General features: G+C 40.1%; 1 protein-coding gene across 1 annotated transcript in view; it reads left to right on the top strand.

The window, feature by feature from the left end:
• Window positions 1-20041, top strand: part of acsf3 (acyl-CoA synthetase family member 3) — a 114608-nt gene that overhangs the window by 61256 nt on the left and 33311 nt on the right. The window contains exon 6 of the mRNA XM_034163388.1: window positions 3964-4090. Within this exon, the coding sequence (XP_034019279.1) occupies window positions 3964-4090 (127 nt within the window). The remainder of the gene's footprint in view (window positions 1-3963; window positions 4091-20041) is intronic.

Below are 20041 nucleotides of genomic sequence, written 5' to 3'. Positions count from 1 at the left end.
AATTTTTCCCCAATAAAACTCCAAAGAGCATATGTCTGTGAGTAATATTTACCTTTTTATGTTAATCTGACCTGTTATGGTCCTCTGAAACAGTTGACAGATGTATTTTATAACTTAAAAACGGGACCGATGCTAACGCATTAGCATGTCTATGGCGTTTTCAATGTTAAAGTTAGCATTAAGCTGTTGCAGCTGTCAGCACATTTGTTTTCTGTATAATAATTCATGGCTCAGCGTTTGTTGTCGTAAAAGAGTCAAATGTATTACAAATTGTAATATTTTATTAATTTATTTTTATTTATATATCAATAATAATAATAAGAGCAACAACAACAATAGTAATAGTAACTAATAATGCCACAATACACTTTTAGAGAAACGGACAAAAAGAATCTGATAAAACAAAACAGAAAAGATTAAACCAACTAACAATGAACATAAATAAATGTAGAAATAACTCTTTCCTGTGAACACCTAGTGACTCTTAATCCTCCACTTCATCCCTGTTTTATTTAAGTTTAATGACAATTTGTTTTGGTCAAACCACATCTAAGGTTTGTTTTTACACAAGAAAAAAATAAAATGCAGTAAACTGCACATTTGTATCTTTTTTCATGAAAATATGTTTTTAAAGATCACATATTACACTTTCGTCAGGCCTTTAAAATACTTTTGTGGATTCTTGCTGTAATATGTTGTCAGTGGTTGAGATAGTTGCTGTAGGCATCTAAAAATGCTCATAATCATGTGAAACCTGATAGAAATCTCTTTGTGGTGTGTCGGTGATATATATGTGCAAAATAAAACAAAACATTACTCCAGGTATGTTTTTGATGAGAATATAACATCATAACTTTGTTACAAGCTCAAACGTTGATGTTGCGTGATAAAGGCCTTTTAATAATAACTCACTTCAAGAAATAATGGCAAAACTCACATGTAAGTAAAAAAAAAAAAAAAAAAAAAAAAAAAACGTTTAATTGAAAAAATAATCGACCGATGAACTGATTAGTTAAAATAATCATTAGTTGCAGCCCTAGTGTTTAGGCTGAAATAAAATATGCCTTTCCTAAAAAAAAATCAAAGTCCGGATTTCAAAAAAGAAGAGAAAAAAGGACAGGGAAAGAAAACTAAATGAGGGAAAGCAGCTGCTAACCAAATTCTTTGAAAAGAGAGGTGAGCTTGAAAGCTCGCTATATTGAGTTGGGGGGTCTGGCGGAACAAATTGCACCATTTTCCTTACATTCCTTGCATTCCTGTGCATTTTAAGAGATGGGAATGCACCAAACTGCACCATTTTCTAGAAAAAATGGTGCAGTTTGGTCCCCCAGACCTCCCAACTCAGTATTGCCCCCCCCCCCCCCCCCCCAACTTTAAAAAGGGTTCTGACTCCCAGGTGTGATCTAAGGTATACATGATTTTGACCTGGTTTGATTACGCATTAGAAATTTGGTGTTTGCGTTAATAAAAAAGAACATAAGAGAGTCTTCAATATGGCAAGTACCTAGGGCCCAGAATTTGGTGCTACGCCCCTGAAAACAACAAATGCTCATCCTGCTTATTAAAAACACCTGTATTTCATTTCAGAAGTTCCCTGTTTCTCTGTGGTGACTAACTCTTGCGTGCTCTCAAATCTGAAATATTATGCTAAATTTTGTTTCCCTAGTGAGGGACAAAACCATAACACCATAAAGCTGTTGTGGTTGTAAAATTTCAGAATAAGTTAAACAAATTTATTACAGATTAATTGGAAGTCACAGAATGACGGCTACTAATTTAAAAGAAACTAACGCGTTGCCCTCGGGGATCCGCGTGCTCGAGATTGGGTAGTGTTTATAAAATAGGTAGCTGATGTTTTTCAAGGACGGTAATAAATTATGCAAAGTTTCAGTCATGAGTTGGAATGGAGTGTGAGTCCAGAATGTTTTTAGAACCTTTGACCTCAACAGTTTTTAGAGGAAAAACTCAACCCTTTTATTTCCTGTTAATTACATAATTTTTAATGTTTAATGTCTTAATGTATTTATAAATTGTTTAGGTTCTTGTTATCATGTACATACTATTATTATTATTATCACTATTATTGTTATTATTATCAGTATTGTTGTTATTATTATCAGTGTTGTTTTTATTTTATTATTACTTCTATTTTGTCATTTGATTTTTAAATTTACCACAGTGGAAATAAGTGTTTTCACTTTCTTGTCATCCATGTATTTTTAATGTATTTACAATAATATTCTCACTCACTCACTCACTCATCTTCAGCTGCTTGTCCGGGATCGGGTCATGGGGGCAACAGCTCCAGCAGGGGACCCCAGACTTCCCTTTCCTAGGCCACATTCACCACCCCCGCCTGTGGGATCCTGAGGTGTTCCCAAGCCAGTGTGGAGATATAATCTCTCCACCTAGTCCTGGGTCTTCCCCGGGGTCTCATCCCAATAATATTATTTACTTTTAATATATGAATGATTTACCGCCCCCTGCTATTTAATTATCAGCTTCCATTCTTCACTGTTGTTAGCTAATTTCCTGAGTTTTTCCAAAAATATTAGTTCTATCAACTTTCCGTTTTCGTGGCATTCATCCTTGACCCAAAATTCATAAGCATACCAAACGGAAAATGTCAGCTCTCCCCAGTTTCTCCGCGATCGAAGCTATGCACACATATACGAGGTCTATTAGAAAACTAACCGGCAGTTTTATAAAAAATAAAAAAAACTATATGGATTTGAATCACGTGCGATTACACCAGACATGCTTGAACCCTCGTGCTCATTTCACGCGTCAGTAACGTCATTCGCCTGTGGGCAGTCTTTGAGCGAGCACTAGTCCAGCCCTCTCGGCTGAAATCCTTTGTCTGAGACGCTGCTGGAGACGGCGCGCGTTGCTTTATCAAACTTTTTTCAGGACCTGTGAGGGATATCTGAGTGGACACTATTCAAGAAATTCAGCTGGTTTTCGGTGAAAAGTTTAACGGCTGATGAGAGATTGTGGAGTTTCTTTCGCTTTAAGGACAGCTCACAAAACGGATCGGCGCGGCGCGGTCGGAGGTGGCGTCCGTCTGGCTGTTTCGAGCTGAAAACATCCTAATTTAAGGCTCTGTTCACCCAGGACGTCGTCAGAGAACAGAGAAGTTTCAGAAGAAGTCGGCATGAGGAGTTTATGTGGACATTCCACTGTTAAAGGAGATTTTGTAATGAAAGAACGACGACGACCTGGGTGAACAGAGCCTGAAATGTGGAAGTTTTCAACTTGAAACAGCGAGACGACGCCGCCTCGGAGCGCAGATCGCCATCAGGCGCCGTGGGCCGTCCTTAAAGCGACACTAACAGACCATCACTCATTTTCACCGAAAACCAGCTGAATTTATTGAATGGTGTCCACTCAGTTGTGCCTTACAGTTTTTGAAAAAATTTTGATCAAACAAAGCAGCAGTCTCTGAGCCATTCCTAAACAATGAAAAAAACGACGAGAGGGTGGGCCACTCCTCACTCAAAGACTGCCCACAGGCGAATGACGTAACCGACAGGTGTGAAAAAACTCTCGCATGCCCACGAGGGTTCAAGCATGTCTGATGTAATCACACGTGATGCAAATGCATATGGTTTTTGAAAAAAAATAATAAGGTCCGTTACTTTTCTAACAGATCTCGTACACACACACACACACACAGGCCACTTGGCTATTAATATATAGATATGTCAGAAGTTATGTGGCTGATTTTGGACATGAACCCTACTGTAAATCTCAATTTTTATTATTTTTTTTTAATTCTTCTCAAATTTTTCCCATTTATTTCCCATTTTATTTCTATCTATTATTGGGCACTCTGCATCTCTGAAGAGCTAGCAGTGCGTTTACCGTGTGTTGACTGAAACATCACCTGGTAGTCATTTGGATGGGCATTTAGCTGCTGTCAAATTTATTTAAACACTTCATTTCTTTGTGACTATTCTGAAGGTGCATCCAGGACTAGAGGGGAAGGAGGGAGAGCTGCTGGTTCAAGGTCCCTCTGTCTGTAAGGAATATTGGAACAAACCTCAGGAAACAAGAGAGGCTTTCACTGCCGACGGGTGGTTCAAAACAGGTACCAAACATTCCTCTCCGTCTCTCTGTCTTCCTTTCTTTATTCCACACAGAGAGTCTCTCCACTACTTAACTACACTACATGTGTTGTACTTTCAGTAATGGTCACATGAGGAAAAAGAGACATTATTAAAAGATTTTAATCTTGATCTTAATTTGGAACTATTACAAATAGGATTTCAAATAGGAAACCACACAATCTCAAAGTTGTGTGTGTGTGCGCGCACGCACGCACGCGGGGGACAGAGAAAGAGCACATGTTAGGAGAGTACGAGGGAGTGATAAATGGACAATGTGTGTTTTCAATGCTGCAGGGCATTTTTCCTCTTTAAGTGGTTGTGACTGCTCTGGGTCTTCTGGAGTCTCTCTCTCTTCTCTAACTCTCTCTCCCCCCCCCCCATTCGTAGCACCGAGGGGAGCTGTCATCAGAGGCTCTCTCCTTATAGCCCCCTTCTCTCTGTCCTCCCCAAAGGATCCCTGTTTTTGCTGCAGAGCCACCAGACAGACATGTGGGGGAGCATCTGTAGGAGAGAGGGCAGAAGCAATTCAAGTTTTGAATGTTCTTTTAAAAGACAGGAAATAAGAGCCAGTAGCAAAAGAATGATGAAAAAGCTGAAAGTGTTGTACTTGGAGACAGTTCCACCCAGACACTTTGCAGTTGATTTCCTACCCACTGACATTTTGTTGCAGATGATGTCACAAGAGCAACTTACAACTGAGGCTAGTAAATGAACAACAAATCCCACCATGATCCCAGTTTACATAATCTGACTCAACAACGTTCCCTGCTCTAGTTTTCAATTTAATGCACTGCAATTTATGCACATAGTAAAAAATAAAACAAATACATGACCATCATCTCAGTTATGCATATAAAATACACATAAAACAAGCCTCTCACTAGAAATTACAACATGATGGCTGCAGAGGTCAGGTCTGAGGGATGGGGAGTGGTCTACGGGGGGGCTCTCCCCTTCCTTAGTTCTACAATTTTACTTTTTTGAAATATCAAAGGAAAGTATTTCCTGTAACATCAGTTTTATATCTTATCTAAAGTTACAAACTAAGGCCTTGTCCATCCACTATCTTCCTGCTGTGAAGCAACAGTGCTAACAATTAAACCACCGTGCTGGGTCAAAATCCTTAAAACGGCTTTTATTTCCATACACACAATTACACTGGGAACACTGCACATTCTGTTCCACATCAAATCATGAAGAAAAAATAATCAAATATGTTACTTTACAGATGGTGAATAAAAATGAAATATTAGGCTGTTCAAAAAAATATTTGTCTGCATTTTTCTTTCTGTGACCCTTATTGCACCGTTACAGGTGGCCCATACGAGGTCTGTTAGAAAAAGAAGAAGAAGTATCCGACCTTTTAATTTTTTGCAAAAACCTGATGGATTTGAATCACGTGTGCTTGCATGAGCCAACCTTGAACCTTCGTGCGCATGCGTGAATTTTTTCACACCCGTCGATTGTGTCATTTGCTGGTAAGTAGTCTTTGTGTGAGGATGGGTGGAGTCTCTCGTCGGATTTTCCTTGCAAGGAAATGGCGGAACAACTGGAGCAGCGCGACTGCATCAAATTTTGCCAGAAACTGGGCGACAGCCAGGTGGAAACCATTCAGATTATTCAGGCGGCTTTCGGTGATGATCCTATTGGCATCACACAGATTAAGGAGTGGTACAACCGGTTTAAAGACGTCCGCACAACGGTGGAGAGCGAGCCGCGCTCCGGTCGGCCATCAACATGCTGAAATGACCAGATCATTTCCAAAGTGAACCCTGTGGAATTGCGGAAGAGGTGGACATCAGCACTTTTTCGACACATTCCACTGTGACAGAAGATTTGGCCATGAAAAGAGTTGCAGCGAAATTCATGCCGATGGCTTTGGCACGAAGCTGATGGCGGAGCAAAAGCGCCTTCGTGTTGAAGCCTCACAGGATATGTTGTGACATGCCCAGCTCTTCCACAATTTCTCGGATAGTCACACGACTGAAAAGCCACCGAAAGCTGTCTGAATCTTCCGAATGGTGGAAGAGGTGAGCATGTCACAACATGTCCTGTGAGACTTCAACACGAAGGCGCTTTTGCTCCGCCATCATCTTCGTGCTGAAGCCATCGGCATGAATTTCCCGGCAACTCTTTTCATGGCCAAATCTTCTGTCTCAGTGGAATGTGCCGAAAGAGTGCTGATGTCCACCTCTTCCACAATTTCTCGGATAGTTACACGACAGTCCCACATCACCACAGCGTTCACTTTGGAAATAATCTGGTCGTTTCAGCATGTTGATGGCCGACCGGAGCGCAGCTCGCTCTCCACCGTTGTGCGGCCATCTTTAAACCAGTTGTACCGCTCCCTAATTTGTGTGATGCCCATAGGATCGTCACCGAAAACCGTCTGAATAATCCGAATGGTTTCCACCTGGCTGTCGCCCAGTTTCTGGCAAAATTTGATGCAGTCGCGCTGCTCCATTCATTCCGCCATTTCCTTGCAAAGAAAATCCGATGAGAGACTCCACCCATCCTCACACAAAGGCTGCTTACCAGCAAATTACATAATCAACAGGCGTGACAAAATTCACGCATGCGCACGAAGGTTCACGGTTGGCTCATGCAAGCACACGTGATTCAAATCTATCAGGTTTTTGCAAAAAATAAAAAGGTTGGATACTTTTCTAACAGACCTTGTATGTAAGGATGAAGGCAACAAATGTTGTACATGCTGGTTGTAGTGTATTTCTCTCTGAAAATCTGAGTGAAATGGATCATTCCAGACATTGTTCAGAACAGTGTACTTTAATTAAAAAGTTGAAAGTTATAAAGAAGTTCAGAAAAGGATAGGCTGCCAGGCAGAAATTCTCAAATGCTTTTAAATGGCAGCCAAAACCAGAAGGATGTGGAAGAAAACAGGAAACCACCATTCAAATGGAATGAGGAATGACAAAGACTCAGCCAATGATCAAATCCAGGGTGATCAAAGAAGGTAGGTCAAAGAAGTTACTTGTGAGTACTGTAACAATTAGCAGTGTCTATGTGAAGCCAAGCTTTGGGCAAGAAGCCCCCGCAAAGTCCCTTTGTTGAAAAAACATGTGCTGAGAGGTTAGAATTTGCCAAAAGAGAAATGGCACAACATTTTGTGGACTGATGAAAGCAAGATAGTCCATTTTGGGTCTAGTGGCCGTAGACAGTTTGTCAGACGACCCCCAAAAACTGAATTCAAGCCACAGTACACTGTGAAAACATTGAACCATGGTGGTGCGAACATCGTGATTTGGGCATGTTTCTCATACTATGGTGTGAGGCCTATATATCGCATACCGGGGATCATGGATCAGTTTGAATACATCAGAATGCTTGAAGAGGTCATGTTGCCTTTTGCTGAAGAGGAAATGCCTTGAAATGGATGTTTCAACACAACAAGGACCCCAAACACACCAGCAAGTGAGCAGCATCTTGGTTCTAGACCAACAAGATTAATGTTATTGTGTGGCCAGCCCAGTCATTAATCCAACCTTAATCCAATAGAAAATTTGTAGGGTGACATCAGAAATGCTGTTTCCAAGGCAAAAACAAGAAATGCAGAGGAATTGTGGAATGTAGTCCAATTGTCCTGGGTTAGGATACCTGTTCACAAGTGCCAGAAGTTGGTCGATTCCATACAACACAAATCTGGGGCAGTTTTCAGAAACAGTGGTTATACATCTAAATATTAGTTCAGTGATTTACAGGAAAGCTGAATCTTCAAGCATTTTTCAGTTTTTACAGTAAGTGTTTAAGTTTGTAAAGAAAAATGCAGATAGTTATTTTTTAAACAGTTAATAGTCCTTTTTCTTCACTTTCTGTAATGCTCCCACAAAGCAACTGAGAAGATGTGCAGCATACACATAATGGGTGTAAGGAGATAATCAATGTGGCAGTAGAGGTGAGAACTGCACAAAGCCGCACACTGAGTAAATGTGAGGTATTTTAATCTGGTCTATTGCATCTTTTCAGGTGGATTCATCATTACAGTGGATAACTGTTATCCACATAAGACACCCTTGTTTTGGAAAACGTGTGTAAATGCTTTTATTCTTTGATGTGGAATAAATAAATGCAGGGTGGAGATATTCTTAAAGAAGTCTGTAAGTATGTGTCTGCTCTGGGTGCATTTCTCAGCCTGCCGCTGCTTCTCCCACCACCAAGAAGAAGAACAAATTACTTATTTTTAAAGCTGAAAGTCTGTTCTGCAGCTTATTTAATTTTTTTAATTTTTTAATTGAGTGAAGGAGCAGGAAGATGAGTGTCGCTCTTTTTTTTTGGAATCATGATTCTTTGCCATCTGTATTTACTCCAGCTGGAGTTCATCAATAAAACTCGTTAGACTTTTGAGGAAAGTTTCAGGTTTGCATAAATACTTTGCATCACTGAAAAACACAGATGGTTACGTACTTCCAGCTCATTGGTTCTGAGACTTAACTTCCTTTCTTATGTCCTTCATGGCCACAAATGCATTTTGTATCCTCTAGAATGACAATGTAAACAAATAAAGTCCAAACCCTCCATGAAAATCCTGTTTTCCAGTTCCTTCATGGACAAAAAAAAAACAAACAAAAAACATATGCTATGCCAGGTTTTCCCTAGCTGTGGCACATAAGAAGAAGAAGAGTTTCTTATTTAACGTGGGTAACCAATGAAAGCCTACGACAACGACTTATTTCTAGAAGGGCCCACGGCACATGTCACTCCTCTCCCCCAGCACTGATGTTAAGAGTGCCATTCGGGAGCGTGGTTGCAATTGGGAAGCGAACCCGAGTCGCTGGCATTCCAGTCCAACGTGCAAGCTGTTATGCCACCACCTCCCCATAGATGGTTCCTTTCAAGAGAGGGGGATGGATTATTTGTCTGCCTGGGTGGTTGCCATTTCGGACTTAGGGTCATTCCATGGTGCAGTGGTTGCAGTGATGGATGGCATGACCACATGCTCCTAAACCTGATCTAATTTGATCTTGACCACTCCAAACAAAAAAAGACTTCTCCCAGACTTCAGATGAACTGTGATTGGAAATTTCAAATTTCCCTCTCAAACCCTCTCAGTCTAAATGAAGCAGTCTATCCAAAATACGAGGTCTGTGAGAAAAGTATCGTACCTTTTTTATTTTTTTTGCCCAGCTCTCCACAATTTCTCTTATACTCACTCGACTGGTAAGCACTGAAAGCCGAGATAGGCATGTCCCAACTTGTCACCTGGCACTCCGAAACAGAGGTGTTCCTTTGTCTCGCTCCATCAGCGAATCGGTCATGACGCGCGAAGCCTCCGCGCGGCTTTCCATGACAAAATCTCTTGTTAAAAGTGAAATCTGCCGGAAAATGGCTGATGTCCAGCTCTTGTGATAACCAGAGAAATTGCACACGACGGTCCCAGCTCGACACAGCCATCCGTTTAGAAATGATGTGGTGGTTTCTGCCTCTCGATGGCGGCTCAGAGCACAGCACGCCGAGCGCCATTGTGGGCCGTCCTTAAAGCTGTAGTAACACTCCTTATTCTCTGTGAAGCCCGTAAAATTTTCACCGAAAGCCAGATAAATTTTTCAAATGGTTTCCAGCTGCCTGTCTCTAACAGTTTCTGAAAAAATTCTGATGGAAAAAAAGCCCAAATCATTCCACCATTTCCTCGCAATGAAACGATGACGAGAGGTGTGGAGCAGTGCTCACTTAAAGCCTGCCCACAGGCGAATGACGCAACCGACAGGTGTGGAAAAACTCACGCATGCGCACAAAAGTTCAAGCTTGGCTGACGTAAAAACATATGAATCAAATCCATATAGTTTTTGAAAAAAATAAAAAGGTCCGTTCCTGTTGTCACAGACCTCGTATAAGCAAAAGATTAAAGAGCAATGAAAGCTATTAATTGCCAATCTGAACTCATGCCAATTTACTGGCGAATTGGCATGAGTTCAGGTGCAGGATATGTGGTGGACAAAGAGCTGGAAGTGAAGGTACAGATGGGTATAAGAAGCAAGGAGAGAGATGGTGTAGGGTGAGGCAGTGGTCGAGCAGGGAAGCATGTGTTTAATTGGCTTTGCAAGTCTGGAAGGACAGAAATCCAGAGCACAGCACGGTGCTGTCACACTCTTTTACTGCCTCTGGCCACATAATGAGAGTCTGTGCAATCAGCATCCCACACACCTTCCCCAAGTCCACACTCACACATGGACAACTCCATAGGCCTTGTTCACCTGTGTTTCCCCCCCGAGAGTCTGTCTCTCTCTCACACACACACACACACACACACACACACACACACACACACACACACCCTGGGCAGTGGATTCATAGGTAGACACATTATGCAGGCTCCTGTGGACGGTTCGCTCCTGCCCCCTGCACACACACACACACACACACACACATAAAGAAAATCCACATGCCACTCTCCTGCTGTACCCAGTTCGTATGGATAGCTGAGGGCTGACTTGCACTTAACCCTCTCCTTGGCTGCCTTCCTTTCCTCTCACACTTGTGACCTTTTTTCCTGCACACCTGGTCCCCATTTTACACTCTACCATAGCACCATCTCAGCCCAGGACTCCATGTCAGACTGGCTAACTCCCTTGGAGCACAGTTTTTCGTACATCCTCATATCCTCCAAGATGTCATTTTCATGTCAGCAATTAAAAATGACAAGTTCAGGGAATGTTCAAGGATGTGGCAAAATATTTGGTACGATTTTAGCAACAGCACTGTCTGACATAAAAGTCCCTTTGGCTTCTCCCTTTTTGCTGCAACAACAGTGTTGTTGAATGCCACATTTATATATATATATATATATATATATATATATATATATATATATATATATATATATATATTTAGCTGTCAGTTGATTAAAAAACCCACTCTCATTAATTCCAAGTTTTACAGTTAATGAATCTAAATAATCACATACTATATAGTTTTGCTTTTTTTTAACCCCACCCCCTCAAACCATGAGGCATGAAGAATGGAAAAAAGCAAAATGCTCAGAAACGCAAAAGCAGGGAGGAAAAAAACTTCAGTCTCATTAAAATCTTTTATGAATAAAATAAACTGTGTAACCTCAGAACTTTGCAAAAATGGCACATGGTGAACACACTGAGTATGATTCATTTCTGCATTATAAAGTGTATTTTAATAGTTTTTAGTCACCTCAGTTAAGCTGCTGTTTCTATATGATGCATATCAAAGTGATTTTGATATGGTTTGATATGGTAGTGATTTTGGAATACATTGACAATCCTGGGACTATTGAGTCAGGGGAGAGACTCGTAATCTCAGGTAAAATTAAAGAAATTGGCCTACTTCTGTTACGTATGTATCAAACAAGCTGCATCAGGCATAAATGTTTATAGCAGGAGAATTTATGTGAAAACACTCTTAGAATTGTGGGGCGTCAGAGATTTTGAACATTAAATATTAAACACATTTTTCATTCATTCATTTTCTACCACTTATCTGGGTCCGGTCCGGTGTAACAGTATATCTTTCCCCTCACCTCTGAAAGGCAACATTCCTACAGGGCAGCACTGATTAAAGCTTACCCAAACCTTGATAAGGCCCAATCAGGCTACAGCAACCATTAAACTCTATTTCTCATGGATGTCTTATGGTCCCAGAAGAAGCACAGTTTGATTGACAGTGAATGATGTTGGTATTCTTTTTGTATTCATCTATAGCTATCTACAATAGTAATAATTCCTATTCTGAAGTACCTTATCCCCCCTTCCAAATATATTATATAAATACATAGACGTGATTAACAACTTGAAATATTATAGACCAACTGTCTATGATTGGATGAGGTGGGGTGGGGTAGTAAGATATCATGACCTGGAAGAAATTATAGATGTGAACTGAGAGAATTGATATAAAAAGGGGTCAGTCACTTCAGGGTGGAGGATCTTGCTTCTATAGCCAACCTTTGTGCATCCACAAGTAGATATGTGTTCAAGATGGGAACAGGCATTTAATCAAATGGCTTAAAATTAGTCCAGGGTAAGACCACATCACTGAAACTTATCCTCCTGATTACCTTCCTGATAGTCAGAATGATATAGTATCAGTGTTGTTTTTCACTGTCAGCCATGTATAAATCTGGATAGGATGAAATTGATGAAATGGGTCATAATACTGCAGTAGACTTGCTTTGCAGGGTGTGGGGAGGGAAGATATCCAGGGTGGGGGGTAAGATATCCTGTGTGTATATATCATACAGTACCTCCCGGGAGATACCCGGGTACTGCTGCTTTTTGCAGATGATGTGGTCCTGTTGGCTTCATTGGCCTGTGAACTCCACCACTCACTGGGTCGGTTCGCAGCCCAGTGTTAAGCGGCTGGGATGAGTATCAGTACCTCTAATTCTGAGGCCATGGTTCTCAGCAGGAAACCAATGGATTGCCTGCTCCAGGTAGGGAGTGAGGTCTTGCCCCAAGTGAAGGAGTTCAAGTACCTCGGGTCTTGTTCATGAGTGAGTGATGTTATAAGTTGGCCCGTTTGAATAGCCCCCTGGGTGCTGAAATGAGTACATACTCAGTGCGCCCTGCGCCATTACGCATAGCGATCAGTGAAAGCAGGAACAGACGGAGAGCCTCTGATGACAATCTCACATGCTCAAACAAAGAGTGTGTAACTATCAGGATTGCTCCACTAGTTTGCATGTGAATGTTACTGGATAACTCTGTTTCTTTCTCTGCGTAAAGCACTGTTTACCATATCAATGGACAACAAAACACATAGACCATTTTGTATATATTGTTCAAAATGTGCATTTGTGTTTAAAGTGCCAAAACAGTTGTTTATTATAGTTTGCTGTGTGTTTTGAATAAATGTGTGTGGAAAATTATTTTTCGCTTTATTTTTGCCTTGCCTATTTTTGATTGTAAAACTTCATTATACTTATAAAACACAACAAAAACATATATATTCTGAAAGCACAGGTTGTCTGACTTGATTGTGGGATGCAGGTAGGGCTGTTAACAGCAATAATAAAACATTTATGCCAGGCGAGTGAACTGTCCAAAAAATGTCCTCGGACCCCAGAGTGTTAATGGCTATTTAGTGTTATTTTTTTGTTTATTTAACCAGTGTTTTCATTGGCATTACTTAAAAAGAACAACTGTTCCTGGTGAGGGTTCTTGTTTGTCTGGGAGGCAGCCAAATCTGTACTACTGTACGTGAAGCACTGAAAAGAGCACATGCCAAACGTATGAGGGCTCATCGCACCTGTTTCCTGGTTAAGAGAAACCAGTGAACAGCAAAGCATAACTTTCCCCTTCTGAAATGGTATCATAGTTCCATAAATTCTGAAACAAATGTAAAGCTCAAATGACTACATTTATCCCTTTTAAGTTCTGCTACTATTTGATGTGTTAATTTTGTTTTTGCATCACAAATTTAATGTTCCTGTTGCTAGTCTAGCAAGAGCCTTGTGCTGACCTTTGAACCCCCATTTCTTATTGATTATAAATCCTGGAAAACTGAATCGAAAGTCACATTTGTTTTGTACTTGAGTTCTCACTTAAAACTAGTCATTTGGAGGAGGAAGCGTAGCCCTAAACAGAGGCCCCCTGTACACCACCAACCCGTTCACATTTCTAACCGTTTTTCCCCACTCGGCGACACACCCGCCGAGGAACCAACTCTGGTTATTGGCGACTCTGTTTTGAGAAAATGTGAAGTTAGCGACACCAGCAACCATAGTCAATTGTCTTCCGGGGGCCAGAGCAGGCGACATTGAAGGAAATTTGAAACTGCTGGCTGAGGCTAAGCGTAAATTCGGTAAGATTGTAATTCACGTCGGCAGTAATGACACCCGGTTACGTCACTAAAATTAACATTGAATCGGTGTGTAACTTTGCAAAAATAATGTCGGACTCTGTAGTTTTCTCTGGGCCCCTCCCCAATCGGACCGGGAGTGACATGTTTTGCCGCATGTTCTCCTTGAATTGCTGGCTGTCTGAGTGGTGTCCAAAAAATGAGGTGGGCTTCATAGATAATAGGCAAAGCTTCTGGGGAAAACCTGGTCTTGTTAGGAGAGACGGCATCCATCCCATTTTGGATGGAGCAGCTCTCATTTCTAGAAATTTGGCCAATTTTATTAAACCCTCCAAACTGTGACTATCCAGGGTTGGGACCAGGAAGCAGAGTTGTAGTCTTACACACCTCTCTGCAGCTTCTCTCCCCCTGCCATCCCCCCAATACCCCATCCCCGTAGAGATGAGTCCACCCACCACTTTAATCATACTTTAGATCTTGTTTTGAATTATGGTATGGAAATTGAAGACTTAACAGTATTCCCTGAAAACCCCTTCTGTCTGATCATTTCTTAATAACATTTACATTTACTTTAATGGACTACCCAGCAGTGGGGAATAAGTTTCATTACAGTAGAAGTCTTTCGGAAAGCGCTGTAACTAGGTTTAAGGATATGATTCCTTCTTTGTTATGTTCTCCAATGCCATATACCAACACAGTGCAGAGTAGCTACCTAAACTCTGTGAGTGAGATAGATTATCTCGTCAGTAGTTTTACATCCTCATTGAGCACAACCTTGGATGCTGTAGCTCCTCTGAAAAACAGAGCCTTAAATCAGAAGTGCCTGACTCCGTGGTATAACTCACAAACTCGCAGCTTAAAGCAGATAACCCGTAAGTTGGAGAGGAAATGGCGTCTCACTAATTTAGAAGATCTTCACTTAGCCTGGAAAAAGAGTCTGTTGCTCTATAAAAAAAAGCCCTCCGTAAAGCTAGGACATCTTACTACTCATCACTAATTGAAGAAAATAAGACCAAACCCCAGGTTTCTTTTCAGCACTGTAGCCAGTCTGACAAAGAGTCAGAGCTCTACTGAGCCGAGTATTCCTTTAACTTTAACTAGTAATGACTTCATGACTTTCTTTGTTAATAAAATTTTAACTATTAGAGAAAAAATTACTCATAACCATCCCAAAGACTTATCGTTATCTGTGGCTGCTTTCAGTAATGCTGGTATTTGGTTAGACTCTTTCTCTCCGATTGTTCTCTCTGAGTTATTTTCATTAGTCACTTCCTCCAAACCATCAACATGTCTGTTAGACCCCATTCCTACCAGGCTGCTCAAGGAAGCCCTACCATTAATTAATGCTTCGATCTTAAATATGATCAATCTATCTTTATTAGTTGGCTATGTACCACAGGCTTTTAAGGTGGCAGTAATTAAACCATTACTTAAAAAGCCATCACTTTACCCAGCTATCTTAGCTAATTATAGGCCTATCTCAAACCTTCCTTCTCTCTCTCAAAAATTCTTGAAAGGGTAGTTGTAAAACAGCTAACTGATCATCTGCAGAGGAATGGTCTATTTGAAGAGTTTCAGTCAGGTTTCAGGTTCATCATAGTACAGAAACAGCATTAGTGAAGGTTACAAATGGTCTTCTTATGGCCTCAGTGGACTCATCTCTGTGCTTGTCCTGTTAGACCTCAGTGCTGCTTTTGATACTGTTGACCATAAAATTTTATTACAGAGATTAGAGCATGCCATAGGTATTAAAGGCACTGCGCTGCGGTGGTTTGAATCATATTTATCTAATAGATTACAATTTGTTCATGTAAATGGGGAGTCTTCTTCACAGACTAAGGTTAATTATGGAGTTCCACAAGGTTCTGTGCTAAGACCAATTTTATTCACTTTATACATGCTTCCCTTAGGCAGTATTATTAGAAAGCATTGCTTCAATTTTCATTGTTATGCAGATGATACCCAGCTTTATCTATCCATGAAGCCAGAGGGCACACACCAATTAGTTAAACTGCAGGAATGTCTTATAGACATAAAGACATGGATGACCTCTAATTTCCTGCTTTTAAATTCAGATAAAACTGAAGTTCTGGTACTTGGCCCCACTAATCTTAGAAACATGGTGTCTAACCAGATTGTTACTCTGGATGGCATTACCCTGACCTCTAGTAATACTGTGAGAAATCTTGGAGTCATTTTTGATCAGGATATGTCCTTCAATGCGCATATTAAGCAAATATGTAGGGCTGCTTTTTTACATTTGCGCAATATCTCTAAAATTAGAAAGGTCTTGTCTCAGAGTGATGCTGAAGAACTAATTCATGCATTTATTTCCTCTAGGCTGGACTGTTGTAATTCATTATTATCAGGTTGTCCTAAAAGTTCCCTGAAAAGCCTTCAGTTAATTCAAAATGCTGCAGCTAGAGTACTGATGGGGACTAGAAGGAGAGAGCATATTTCACCCATATTGGCCTCTCTTCATTGGCTTCCTGTTAATTCTAGAATAGAATTTAAAATTCTTCTTCTTACTTATAAGGTTTTGAATAATCAGGTCCCATCTTATCTTAGGTACCTCTTAGTACCATATCAACCCACTCTGCATTTAATCATTAGTGATTGATCTCTGCTGTCTTCCACAGCATGTCTTTTTCCTGATTCTCTCCCCTCAGCCCCAACCAGTCCCAGCAGAAGACTGAGCCTGGTTCTGCTGGAGATTTCTTCCTGTTAAAAGGGAGTTTTTCCTTCCCACTGTCACCAAGTGCTTGCTCATAGGGGGTCGTTTTGACTGTTGGGGTTTTTCTGTGATTATTGTATGGCTTTTGCCTTGCAATATAAAGCGCCTTGGGGCAACTGTTGTGATTTGGCGCTATATAAATAAAATTGATTTGAAATTGATTTGATTTGTTACATGACCCTGTGCAGTTGCTTTTAGCTGAAAGAAAGGGTAAAATTATAGTAGAACTCTTTTATTGCTCAAAACTGTACTATAGTGTTGCATGGCAGAAAATGGAGGGAAGATGAAGTTTGAGAAGAAAGAAAGTTAATGGACAAAACTGACACCCAAAGGAGAAAAGTTCAGTGTAAGAAGAAAAGGAGTGTGAGAGTTTAAATCAATAATTTCTCTGTCGGACAAAGGTGTCTTCTCTAGTGCGAGCCTGTGCTCTGCAGCGTGACTGGCAGCTCTATAGGGAAGCTGTCACCTTATCTCAAGTGCTCTCTCTTTCCACTCATCTGCACAAACATCTCAGAGCACATTGATCCATTCTCACTTTTTTTTTGTTCTTGCTCTACAGTATATCTGCTTTCTGCAGTTACGCTTGCGCAGCATGCGCTGACAAGTCTGCAAGTGCTTTTGTTGTTGAATACGATGCACAGTGAGTCCACAGGTGAGAATGGAGTGAGAGCTAAATGGAGAGATTTTAGTTTAACCTGTGCCTAGTATCCAAGACGGTTCTGTATTCTTGCAAGAGAGGATTATGACGTTCTGAGATAATCCATAAATAATTAAATAAATTTATGAAAGCATAAATAAAATAGGGCTCGTGGGAAGCGAGGGAGGCTTAGGCAGTTTTCTAAACGTAGTATTTCAGTGGTGAATAATGGAAGCTTGTTTGTAGCAGGCAGAGTGCAGGAAGCTGAGTTTGGGGTATGACTATTAGGCCTGCCTGAGCTGTCATTTAATTATTTATTCAATTTACATGGTGAGGCTCTGGCTTAGGGGCACAAATGTGCACCAGGGGGTTAAGTCTTTATTATTCTTTCAGTTTCACACTTCCATGCCTTGTTCATACAGGACCTACTTGTGTTTTCATGGGCCAACTATCTGGAAAAACCTATTTTAATTAAAGAAGCTGAAAAATATTTTTGTTTTGTTCAAAGGTGTTTTTTTTTTTTTTACTTAATAGTGTTATTTCCACTATATTTACATATTTTGAACAGACAGTTGACAAACAAAAATAAGATTTATGGGACCTAGTATTTTTCACATTTTTTGTCAGGTTCTAATAAAATAAAAATAAAAAATCTGAACTGGTTTTTATGAAAGTTTGTGGAAAGGCGGGGCATTTCCTCAAACTGGGCTTACTTCAGTGACAAGCGGTTTTGGTTCTTAAACTAATAAGAAATAAATAATTACTCTGTGAAATTTCAGTTGAAACCAAGCTGTTTTATAGTCTGTAGTGTATGTTTTTAAGTTAAAGTATGTTTTACAATCTGTGAAAGTTTGGAGCAGATCTGTATGTAGTGGGTTCAAGAATTGTTTTACAGGAGGTTTTTTGTGTAATACCGTAAGGTAACAACGATTCATTGTGGTTTTTAAAGGGCTCGTACAAATTGTACAAAGGGTCTTGATGTTTTATGGTTGCCAAATTAACACATTAATTTATGTTAATTACTTTTTTACCTGCAACATATCGTGTAAGTAAATCAAACAAATATGAGGGCACTAGTCCATGAAGAATTTTTTGTGTTAGTGACAAAGCCTTAAAGTCAGACAATGTATGTATGTCACATGGGGAATGCAATCCGTGGGAAGGCTGTGTGACGTATGTTGGTCGGTTGTTGGTTATATTTGTAGTTTTTATAGTAAAGTTCATGTTTTAGCTGTAAAACATCAAGTTGAGTTACATTTCTTTGTCATAAGGGATTAATAATGAAATATTAGTTATTGACGGTAATATTTTCTGGAGTTTAAGTTGCATTTATTTTACTAGTTTGGAAAGTTGTGCGAGTTTTATTCCAAAGATCACGTTTATTGTTAATAATAATTCTAATATTAACTATTTATATACTTTGCAAGAGTTAATCAAAATAAACTCCAGTAATACAAGAATAAATACAAATTATAAAAGTAAACTGCAACAATGCCCAAAAAGCCCCAATTAGAGCTAACAAAAAAAGTATTCTCATTTTTGTTGTAGGGTTTCAAACTCTATTGTCCAGCAACCAGTGTTCATTTGCATCAACTAACTTCCACTGTGTTGTCCAGCACACGTTTATTTGGCCATCTTGCTTATTTTTGGAAATTAAAAGTCCCTATGTTAAGCAACTGCACATGCTGTGGTGTGCCCTTGTGCTACCAACTTCCAGTATGTTGTTAAACGCACCCCCAGTAAAACGCTGTAAAAAAAAAAAAAAAAGTGTGAGTTCTACACCAGTTCAATTTATACTCTGGTGCTATGTACATGTGTTCCCCCCTCCCCCCTCTTCAAGAGGTATGTTTTTGACAGGTGCATCCTGTGCATCCAATGGAACCTGTACTCTGAAAATATGGTGCACCAAAAATTTAAAAGGTTAATTAAAAGAGTTTTGAAATAAATTTTGATCACTGTTCAGAGTTTATAATCATTCTCTCCTCAATGAGCCGATGTCCCGTTCAGATTTGTGAGATGCAATGAATAGCTGGAGCATGTAAATGGCAGTAAAGTAGTTTGCTTGATGGGCATGGCAGATCTGAGGCAGACATCAATCCGAGCGTTGAGCTTGTTATCTGCTGGTGGAAAGGCAAGGCAGCGAGGATTGTCATCAGTAACATTAACATAAAGCAATTCAAGCTTCTTTAATTGCATTATATTAAACAAATTAGACCAGTCATCCAAGTGCATAGTGCTTTCTTGTATGATATTAATTACTAAAAAAGGAGCCGTGACAGAAGTTAAGGATGATTAATAATGGCAGAGCTGAAATTTCACTGCTTGACTGTCTGTTATTTATCCTCATTAACTCTTCCATCTAGGCATTGGGACTTTAATGTAGAACATTAATATTCATACATGCTAACTCTTTACAATCACTCTGAAAAGAGCCGTTGCTCACTTTTAGACCTCTCATCTTTGTGCAGATAAGGTTCCCTTTTCTGCAATGATGGAAGGTGGTCAGGTCTGCCCTGCAGTGTGGACGGTGTGAGTTCTGCTTACTGCAGATTATGACTACTTGTAGATATCACAGGGAAGACATTTCGAATCCCAGTCATCAAATTGTACCTCTTAACTGTAAATTTTTGAAGGTCTAGATTTTTTACAATTTGTTTAAACTACCAAAGGGTCTTAAAATGTCTGACTACAGTGGGTACACAATAGACTATGTTGTAGCTTCTGTACACGTCTTTGAAAGCTGAAAGGCTGAGTGTCTTATCTACAAGAGATTTGATG

Source organism: Thalassophryne amazonica, chromosome 2 (genome assembly GCF_902500255.1).
Source record: "Thalassophryne amazonica chromosome 2, fThaAma1.1, whole genome shotgun sequence".
NCBI lineage: Eukaryota > Metazoa > Chordata > Actinopteri > Batrachoidiformes > Batrachoididae > Thalassophryne > Thalassophryne amazonica.
This window is presented reverse-complemented; position numbering and strand designations above follow the sequence as displayed.